General features: G+C 47.4%; 1 protein-coding gene across 3 annotated transcripts in view; it reads right to left on the minus strand.

Moving 5' to 3' along the window:
- CC2D1A (coiled-coil and C2 domain containing 1A) overlaps positions 1 to 9926 on the minus strand; it is a 35206-nt gene that overhangs the window by 24506 nt on the left and 774 nt on the right. For 2 of the 3 annotated variants that reach the window (XM_005310668.5, XM_065575756.1), the window contains 9 exons: positions 9472 to 9560; positions 6248 to 6380; positions 5947 to 6053; positions 5281 to 5346; positions 3441 to 3578; positions 2007 to 2352; positions 1732 to 1856; positions 934 to 1006; positions 101 to 196 (listed from right to left, as the gene is read on the minus strand). In XM_005310668.5, coding sequence (XP_005310725.2) covers positions 101 to 196; positions 934 to 1006; positions 1732 to 1856; positions 2007 to 2352; positions 3441 to 3578; positions 5281 to 5346; positions 5947 to 6053; positions 6248 to 6380; positions 9472 to 9534 — 1147 coding nt within the window. In that variant the 5' untranslated portion in view covers positions 9535 to 9560. Of the gene's footprint in view, positions 1 to 100; positions 197 to 933; positions 1007 to 1731; positions 1857 to 2006; positions 2353 to 3440; positions 3579 to 5280; positions 5347 to 5946; positions 6054 to 6247; positions 6381 to 7923; positions 8026 to 9471; positions 9561 to 9926 lie in introns of those variants that run through there. The other variant, XM_065575755.1, reaches the window with a different exon arrangement.

Genomic DNA, 9926 nt, shown 5'->3' on the forward strand with positions numbered 1-9926 from the left:
TAATGGAAATTCCAGGGTTGATCGGCTGCACGGCATAACGAGCAACCTCTAGTCACGCTGGGGCAGCTAAGATACCAAGGCACCGTTCTGGAGATCATACCTGCAGCAGGGGCTGCTGATTTTGCTAAAGGCATGGTTGTCGACACAGCAGAGTGTTGTTGTAGACCTGGGGACAACAGCTCCTTGGGCAGCTGGTCTGTGAAAGTAAGATTGTAAGCGACAAGTAAAAAAATCAACCCAGATTGACAGAAAGGAGATCGGTTACTCCTCTCCCACCAGGCCCAGCCAACCCAGTCCTCACAAGGAGCAGCACCCAGATGGTACACTGCAATGATGAGATTCCGTCTTTCTCTCGCACCTTCCAAGCCAGGATCCCAAAGCACTTAATTAAACCGCCCCTTTCCTCCCAGCCCCATTTTACAAACAGAAATTGAGACACAGAGTGGTGGAGTCCCCTTCTAAAGGCCACACAGCGAGGAAGTGACAGAACTGGGAATAGAACCCATGAGTCCCGACTTCCAACCACTGGGTGAGGCTAAGGGCTCATCTACACTAGAAAGGCTTTGCCGATACAGCGGTACTGCCAGAGGCCCCTAGTGCAGCTCTCATCAGGAGACCTTTGGCTGGTACAATCCACTTCCCCGAACGACAACGTAAGGACTCTTACCAGTCCAGTTGCATGTCCACGGGCGGTTTTGCAGCATAGCCACGTAAGTCAAGGTGGTGGATTTCTTCACGTCTCTGACCGATATAGCTATGCTGGCAAAACTTTGTAGGCCTGGCTTAGCAAAGAAAGATCACGACTGCCGAGTTCGCTCTTTTAGCACTTTCCTCCACTCAGCCAGGGCCTCCATTGCTATATCAATGAAGTCAGTGGGAACCCCTCCAGAAAGCAGACGCAGCTGTTTGGCAAAGTCGAGTATCAATTCTCACCTGGAGGTGGGGGCAGACGGCTCAGATCCACGGTTTCACCTTTCCCCAAAGCTTCTACAATGGGATCAAAGCTCTGAAAGACACAAGACAGGGAGAATAGTACTTTTAACCTCTTTCTTCAAAGATCTTAAAACTCCTCATTCAAAACCACTCAAACCAACTTCATATATCCCATGTGAAGTGGGATTTATCTCCAGTTTACAACTGAAAAAAACAGAGCAATTTGCCCAAGGTTTCACAGTGAGCTGAAATTAGAACACAGTAGTCTTGGCTTCCAATGTTCTGCTCTAACTACTAGGCCACATTCTCCTCCCAGACTCAGAAACAGAACCCAGGTCTCTGGGCTCCCAGGCTCCTGCTACAGTAAGTGAACCATACTCCCAGCGCAGGTTCATGCTGGTTATAGAGGGATGCTCCAAAGGTGGAGGACAGATAGGAGCAGAGGAATGTATTTTCTTTAGCCACACCTGAGCTGGCCTATGGAGACAATAACTGCATCTGCATTAACTGCAATTTTCAAGGTCTTTTTTTTGTAGAGGGGAGACCACAGTTTGATTTTAATTCTCCATATGAAGCTGAACGGCTGAACTGAAGGAAAAGCCTGTCCCAGAAGAAGCCTAGCCAAGGTGAAATAGAGTCACAAACATGCCACAGAACCAGTGGATGTGGTTTACCAGCAGCCTTCTAAGCACCAACTGGTCAACTTCTTAATTGCACCCACTGAAAGCGTCACTTCTAGGGCTAAACCAAAGCCCCTGCCAGGCTAACAGAGCAGTGCTTTGGCTGGCAGGCACCTACCTTAGCGATGCGGTAGTATTTACTGGCCATCTCGACACTGCCTTGCTGTTTAGCGTGCAGCGCGGCTAGCTTGTACTCCCGCTGCCTGTCATGTAGGAGCGCCTGGGTGCTGACGTTTTCAGAACCTGTAGAGAGACAGAGAAAAGAGACATTGTGCTTTGTGTTTCAGAATCATCCGATGCAAGATCGGGGGAACATCATGGTCATAGATCAGTAGGAATTTATAAGCTCAACCTTCTGCGATGAGAGAGAATGAAAAGGTCCCCCATGCTTACCCGACGGTGCCAAAGGCTTTTCCTCTGGTGTCTCTGGGGATCTGATAGGCGAGGCCAGGGCTGGCTTTGGAAGTACAGGAGGCGACGGCTTGGGAGACACAGGAGGTGGCGGCTTGGGAGATGCTGCAGAGGGTCCCTGTGGAGGTGCTGCAGTGGGTGGCTGTGGAGGAGGATGGCTGGATAAACTGAACCTTCCGTTGGGTGTGGAGCTCGGGGATGACAGAGTTAGTGGAGAAGGGGACGGCAGCTGGGAGTTCCCGCTCTTTCCTAGTGCAACTGCGGGGGGGATTTCTTCCTCATCAATCTTTTTGCCCTTCCTTACAGAGGTCAGCATGTTTTCTAATGTCTTGGGAAAAAACAACAATGGCTAATTAGCGATAAGCTTCCAAACTTTCACTCTTGGTTTTGCCAACAGCTATGGAAAACAGGCGCTTTAAAATTAGCCAGAACTTCAGCTAAGAGCCTGACTGCAGGAAAACTGGATACCAGCACCTTAGTCAGCCCAGGATCTGCAGCCTAATTAGACCTCAGAAACCCACAGCCTGTCATCAGCTAAAAAGCCATTCCTCAGCCAAACAGCAAGTTCCTAATTCCCACATTTTTCATGACTAGAAGGTAGCAGCCTCTTAGATGAGTGCCATTCATCCGACGGGAGCCAAAAGTGTTGTACAAACCGCATGCTCTTTATGGACAAATCTCATCACAGAAATGCAGCTCTCAGTGGTGGGAAGCGGCAGGGCGATTAGCAACAGCACATGGTCAGAGCACCTCCAGTTTCGTAAGGGAAGACTCCAGACCCAAATGAAGATGCAGGGAGAATTTTAGGGCGGCAGAATAAAAGTACCCAAGATGGAATTTGGCCAGGATGCTGGGACGAGCCCTCTGACTTGAGAAAAGCACTATGGGAACTTTAATGTCCAGGAGTGATCAGGTCCTCACTTTTCCGTCTAATTGGAAAGCCCGCACCTGCAGTTGTACAGGGACCATTAGGACCACGCTGGGGCCTTTGGGTTCAATATTATCTCTGAGGACACAGCAATATCACTAAAATGAAGACATCAGAGCGCTGCACCCCCTGCAATATACTGTTGCTGAGGAGGTTATCAGCTATTGTATTATCCATATTTAGGCACCTCAATAAAAATGGCCTCATTTTCAGAAGGGCTCAAGACCCATAGCTTCACCAAAGGCACTAGGAGCAAGGCTGAAAAAACAGGCCCCTTACATGGGTGCCTAAATATGGATTTAAGTGCCATACTTTGAAATCTGAAAACGTTGGTCATGCTCAGTTGCAAATTTAAGATCAAGCAGTTTCTATTAAGTTTCTAAAAAATATTTTCGGTTTTCTTCCTAAAAAGCATCTTGCAAGACAAGATGGTTACCAAGCCGCTAGCCTGGGCACATAGTGTTCTGGGTGCATTATTTAACACTCACCTTGAGGCCTCTTTCATATCTGCGCACTTTGGCACTGTCTCCAGCTTGCTTTGCGTTAGTCATGGCTGTTCTGTACATTTCCAGCCTTTCCACCAGAGTAGATTCTACACCGCTGGAATCAGCTGAAGTTTCATTCACCTGTAAGAGCCCAGGGAAGAGGAGGAAAAAGTGTTGTGAATTAATCCAAAGCACTGGCCTAACGCGGGACAGCCATAGCAACACTTCCAACGAGAGACTGGTTTTGTTGGGCTCAAGACAGTCAAACTAGACTGGCCAGTTTCACTTTCTGGTTCTTACATGCTAGAACAATTCTCCTGGACAACCTGGACTAGAGCAGGGATCGGCAACCTTTGGCACGCGGCTCGAGGCCAGGCTGGTTTGTTTACCTAACACGTCCGCAGATTCGGCCAATCACGGCTCCCACTGGCCGCGGTTCGCCACTCCAGGCCAATGGGGGCTGCAGGAAGGGCAGCCAGCACCTCCCTCGGCCTGCGCCACTTCCCGCCGTCCCCATTGGCCTGGAGCGGCGAACCACTGCCAGTGGGAGCCGCAATCGGCTGAACCTGCAGACGCGGCCGGTAAACAAACCAGCCCAGCCCACCAGGATGCTTACCCTGGCGAGCCACGTGCCAAAGGTTGCCGATCCCTGGTCTAGAGTGACCACAACTCAGGGTCTCTCTGTTCAGACACTAAGGACTGAAGGTGAGCAGCTGGTGAAGCAATAGGTGCCTTAGCAAGGTCTGAAAGCACAAGGCTATTGAGTCTGGGTTAACTAATCCAACCACATACAACAAAAATGTCCCTATTCATATTAGATTTTCCCCGTTTTTGTTTTTTGTTTTGTTTTTAAAAACAGAACTGGTCTTCAACTAGTTGAGAGTCTTTTAAAGACACTCATAGGAAAAACAATACATTATGTGAAGGGAATTGGTAAAGGAATAAGAACTCTCCTCAGTGTATACCAGGGTTCAAGCAACGGCTACTAAAAACTGAAGCTGAGGAAGGATGCATTCGTCTTCCATATTCAGAAAAGCCTTTAAAACAAAACCAAAGGAACAGTACGCCCATGTATGGCCACAGGAAAGTGCGGTAGTTATGACACAAGCTCTAATGAAAGTGAGAAATTAATGGCAATAGTACAAGGCCTTTTTTGCTAGTATCAATGACCTAGACTCAGAGGTTTACGGTTTTTTCCAACTTTACCCGCTATAATTCTAAAACCCCTCTGATTTCAAGACCACTAAATACTCGATTTTTCCTTAGGGACTTGGCTCCTGAAGGTTCTGAGGAGTGACTTTACTGGGGGTGCACATTTAGGCCCTGATCCTGCAATTTATGACACACGGGACAGTGGCTGCACCTGCCGAGCGCTACTGAGGCAATGTGGCTCCCAGCAGTCACAGCATTTTGCCCATCCGTTGCAAATTTCTGGAGCGTGCCTTATCTTTTCCACCCAATTACTTTGCTCAATTTACAAGGAACAAAACAAGCCTCCTGACCGTCTACCAATGTCACCAATTCATCTGGTATCTGAAAAAACCCAAACCCAATATTGTAAGCTGTCAGAACCTGGCTCCAGCTCATTCGTCCCCCCCTGAACCGACAAGAAGATGGACTTTGACCTCATAGGTCATTTACATCTTTAACGCTTCAGACTCTGCAATGTTAACAGGCACACATGCTGGTTTGCATCAATGGGGTGAGCATATAGAACTTGCAGACATACAGGGAACAGATACGTAGCACAAGGAGGAGCCATTTCTGTACTATGGCCACACTTTCAACTGGAAACAGTGAGAAGAATGAAAGAGGAAGCAAAGTCAGAAGGGTAGTTTTGCACCTTAGCAGCAGGTATTGTGGTATCCTTGATTTCCTTCTCTTCACCCAGGACTTCATTGAGTTCCGCCTACAAAACAAAGAAATTGAGTCTCTTAATTTTGTTTAGAGATGCTCAAAATGTAAGTCACACTGATGGGAAGTTGAGCAGCAACTTATAAACTACAGAGAGAGAGATTAAGGGTGACAACTAGCAAGGGAGAAGCATTGCAACAAAAGTCCCAGCACTTCATGAGTATCTCCTCCTTCTTAGGATGTGACAGGCACTTATGTAGAACACCCCAACTTTAAGGAAATGGAATAACTTAGGAGTTAAGACACTAACTCCAGTATCTACAGATAGGTAACATTGCGGGATTGTATGAATATCAGTATAATGGGTTTGACTCACAATGCAGCTGTGAGCAAAATTCAATAGAAGGATCCCTGGTCAGTGATACACTGAGGTATAAAGCTTTTTGGAGACAAAAAAAAAAAATCCTGTTTCTCCAAGAGGACCCAGAGGGAGCAGGGAGATGGCAGATGAATGGATCTATTCGCCTGTCGCTACACAAGAATTCCCATTCAGACATGTCACTTTAGACATTCCCCACATATGAGGCATCGACCTGATAACAAGGACTTTTGTGTAACATTCCCAGTCCTTCACCGAGTACAAAGTCCTTCATACCATCAGATCATCTTCATCTTCCAGATCTTCCTCTTCCCCATCCTCTTCATCCAGGTCTTTCATGCAGAGAGCAGCCATTCTCTCAATAGCTTCCATGGGCAAAGGGGCTGAAAAGAAGAGGAGACAAATACACAACTCATTTCACATAACCATTTAATATCAGAGTTCAGACTAGTGTGCTGGGAGGGCTGGGGGGGGAAGAAAGGTCTAGTTTGTAACTCTTTTAATCAAGTCCTTCTGGGATTCAGATGTGTCCTAGCTGAGCAGATGCATAATGGGCATAGAGTTGAGGACCACTTACTTTTCCCTTTCGGCTTCTCTTTTGCATCTGGCTGGCCTCCCACGATAGCTATTAATTCTGATTCCAGTTCACCATCCTCCTCCTTATCATTGTCCATCATCCCATGTGGAGAGAAATCCACTAGCAAACCCATCTAGAGAGGATAAAAGACAAACCATGAGTCCATGGTTTCCTAATAGGCAACAAGAGGCAGTGGTATCTAGTGCTTAGATCCAGGGACTAGGCGTCAGGATTCCTGAATTCTAGTCTCAACTAAAAGAGGGAGAAGTGTCATCTGATGGTTAGAGCAGAAAATAAGGAGGGGGTACTTTTTTTCTTCCCGGCCATACTGGGTCACACCAATGGTCCATCCAGCCCAGTATCCTGCCTTCTGAAAGTGGTAAGCGCCACCTGGAGCCTGCACTGCACCCCAAACCCTCTTCCTCAGCCCTGAGTCCCCTCCCACACCCAAACTCCCTGCCACCAGAGCCTGCACCTCCTCCCACACCCTAACCCCCTGCCCCAGCCCTGACTCTCCTCCAACACTTAAACTCCCTCCCAGAGCCCGGAACCCGCACCCTCTCCCACACTCCGAACCCCTCATCCCCAGCCCAGAGCCACCTCCTGCACCCCCAAACCCTCTCATCCCCCACCTCACCCCAGAACCAGCACCCCCAGCTGGAGCCCTCACCCCCTCCCGCACCCTAATTGCCTACCCCAACCCAGTGAAAATGAGCGAGGGTGGGGGAGAGCGAGCGATGGAGGGGCCTCGGAGAAGGAGAGTGGCCTCGGAGAAGGGGCGGGGCAGGGTAAGGGTGTTTGGTTTTCTCCAATCAGAAAGTTGGCAACCCTACTCACTTCAACTCTGTGTGCCAATTTACCCACTGCTAAAATGAAACTAACAGGACACCTACTTACACTACTAGGCATTGCACAGTTTAACATATGTTCATGAAGCATTTTGACAGCCTCATATGAGAGGAGCTACAGGCGTATAATCGTATTGCACAACACATTCTTTATGACAGCTTCCCCCAACGTATGGTCAGGGCGTGTCTTGCTGTTTGTATAGTGGAGGGCACCTCACTGTAATATCGGAGAGGATTCACTTTTCATACTGCTGTTAAGAAGAACCAGCTCTCCCTCCTATAGAGACTCCTGCAAAGACTTAACTGCAGGTGTGTCTGTGCTTTTATAGGAGTGTTTGGTTTGCACTTCCCAACACCTGTCTAGCTTGGAGTTTGACCCAATCCCTGATGGGCGGAAGAAGAAAGCATAAGGGAGGAGGCCAGACTTTCAACTGAGACAGTGCAGGGCAGGGTAATACAAATCCTATATGCATGCACCACTACGTAAAAATCCCTGACAGATGGCAAAACTCAACTCTGTACCTCCTCCTGGTAGATTACTAAAAGAAAGGCCAATGCAAGTACTGTAAACCTTCAGACAGCCTGAAAATGGGGAAGTAACATGCGATCCTCTCACCCGCCAAGCTGCAGCACAGTCAGATAAATTTTACAGTCTATCAAGGTTTATAGCCAGTGAAATTGAAAGCTCTCACCAATTGACTGGTCATACATTAATTTTATTGAAAGCAGGATTCAAGCGAAGGGGGAGGTTTAACACATTATCCACACCTAATTGGATTCTGTCTGACAGAAAGCCCTCCAGCATATGAAGAGAGGGAAGGCTGTTACCATATGTCACTGGACGGTTTGTCCTCCATAGACTTGCTCTAGATCTCTGGTTTGGTCCACGACTTGCATGTTGTGAATTTGGCCATTCTTAACGTGCTCCTCCTGCAGACAGGTACCTCCATCAATAATTCGGTGAGGTGGCAGACAGCAGTACTAGTTACTGTCAGCTGTGCCGAGGTACCGTAGTGACTGGAATACCATATACACAATACCACTGAAAGTGTTAGCAGGTTTTCCAGCCATTCCATCTTTTAGCACATAGGTAAGTTCAGTAAAAAGGGTGCAAAAGAAAGGTCTACAGAAGCTCCATTATCCACATCCGCTGATACAAGAGACCTGGAATAATGCCCAGCTTTATCCACCACAGACTGAAAATGCTGCAGGATGTTGGACCATCCATCCTACAGAGTGGCAATTTAACCAGGGATCTAGGACAAGACATCACATTTTATTCCTCTGAGACACTCACTTAAGAGCAATCAAGTTCCCACCCTTAGATTGGCACATGTGCTCCACAGACTAGCGAGTGGCAGGCACAGTGTGACAGAAAAATGAGCTTTGAAAAGTTAAAACTGATTCTTTGACATTTGCAAAACAATATTTAACACCATTCATTCCAATCATCTTCAACAAAATCCTAAATTCTCCTCCCCAGTCATTCTAGGAAAATAAAGCAATTGTTGGACCATGCCCATGCCAGTTGCTGTCAGAAAGGAGACCTGCAACTCAAAAGATCACCCTGCCCATCTGCCTGTACACAGAGATTGAGAAATCTCAGATTTCTAGTTCAGTATGTAAACACAAATGAACATTAACATCAGGAATTCTGCATCATGAAACTAGGGTAAAAGTAGATGCTGTGCTTTAAGGAAATGTACGCAACACTATTTTAAATTCCACACGTTAGTATTTTTCTTGTTTACTTTTAATTCCACATTTTATGCGTTAGCAGAGAGATGTTGGGAACAGATGAATCACTCCTCTTCATCTGGTCCCATCTTTGTCCCAAGGGGCTAGGGTGAGAGGTATGATGATGATTTGTTTACTTCTATTATTTCTGGTTTGTCAATTCTCCTGCTGTGATTTCTAAATAACAGCAAATCTAATTCCCACCTTGGGATGGAGGCAGAGGCCACTTGGGTTACAACCTGGCCAGTTTCCCACTGGCTAAACCAGTATTTATACCATAAAACCAGCCGGACAAAAATTTACCCACAATGAAAGAACCAATATTAATAAACAGCAACAATTTTTCACCTCTATAGAACTTTTCATCCTGCAGGAGCCCAAACTTTATAAACTACAGGCCTGAACCTGCCCCCACTGAAGTCAAGAGTAGCAAGGTTGTGGCCTTTATACACACAAAGGTTACTTCAGAAATCATTTGTTGAGGGGTGGGAGCAGCAGCCATAGGGACTGAGGGGATTTCAGATTCTGACAACAGGACAACTACATTTTTTTACACCAAGAATCTCAAAGCAGATCCGGAGTGAGAGGTGTTTCCTTGTACAGACAGGGGAGAGGTAAAAAAGGAAACCCAGGCCTCACCTGTCTGGCTTTGGCAGCACCACTGCGTCCTGGTGGTGGAGGCGGCCTCCTGTTCTTGCTCATTTCTTTTTTCTCCCCCTCAGACTGATCTGAAGAGAATCAGTGCATGATTAGGTCAGATGGAGCTAGATGGTTACAATGGGATCACTCAGGCACTGTCCCTGTGTTTCCGCTCCCTCACCCCATGGGGCAGTTTGGTTCACCAACCTCATTCCTTCCTCCTCCTAATGCTTTCTTCTTCCCCTCCTCAGCCCTCTGCCGCCATCCCAATTTCCCCCTCATATCACCTCCAATGCCCCCTCTCCTCCCAAGAGTCCCCAACTGCCAGGAGCTCTCCCACAAATCCCCAACACAACACACACACTTCCCAGATCCTTGCTTCCCTCTCAACCCAGGAGATGCATAACGAACTATCCTCCCTGCCCAGGTGGTCCCTCTCTCACCCTACTTGAACT

This window comes from Chrysemys picta, chromosome 22 (assembly GCF_011386835.1).
Source record: "Chrysemys picta bellii isolate R12L10 chromosome 22, ASM1138683v2, whole genome shotgun sequence".
NCBI classification, from domain to species: domain Eukaryota; kingdom Metazoa; phylum Chordata; order Testudines; family Emydidae; genus Chrysemys; species Chrysemys picta.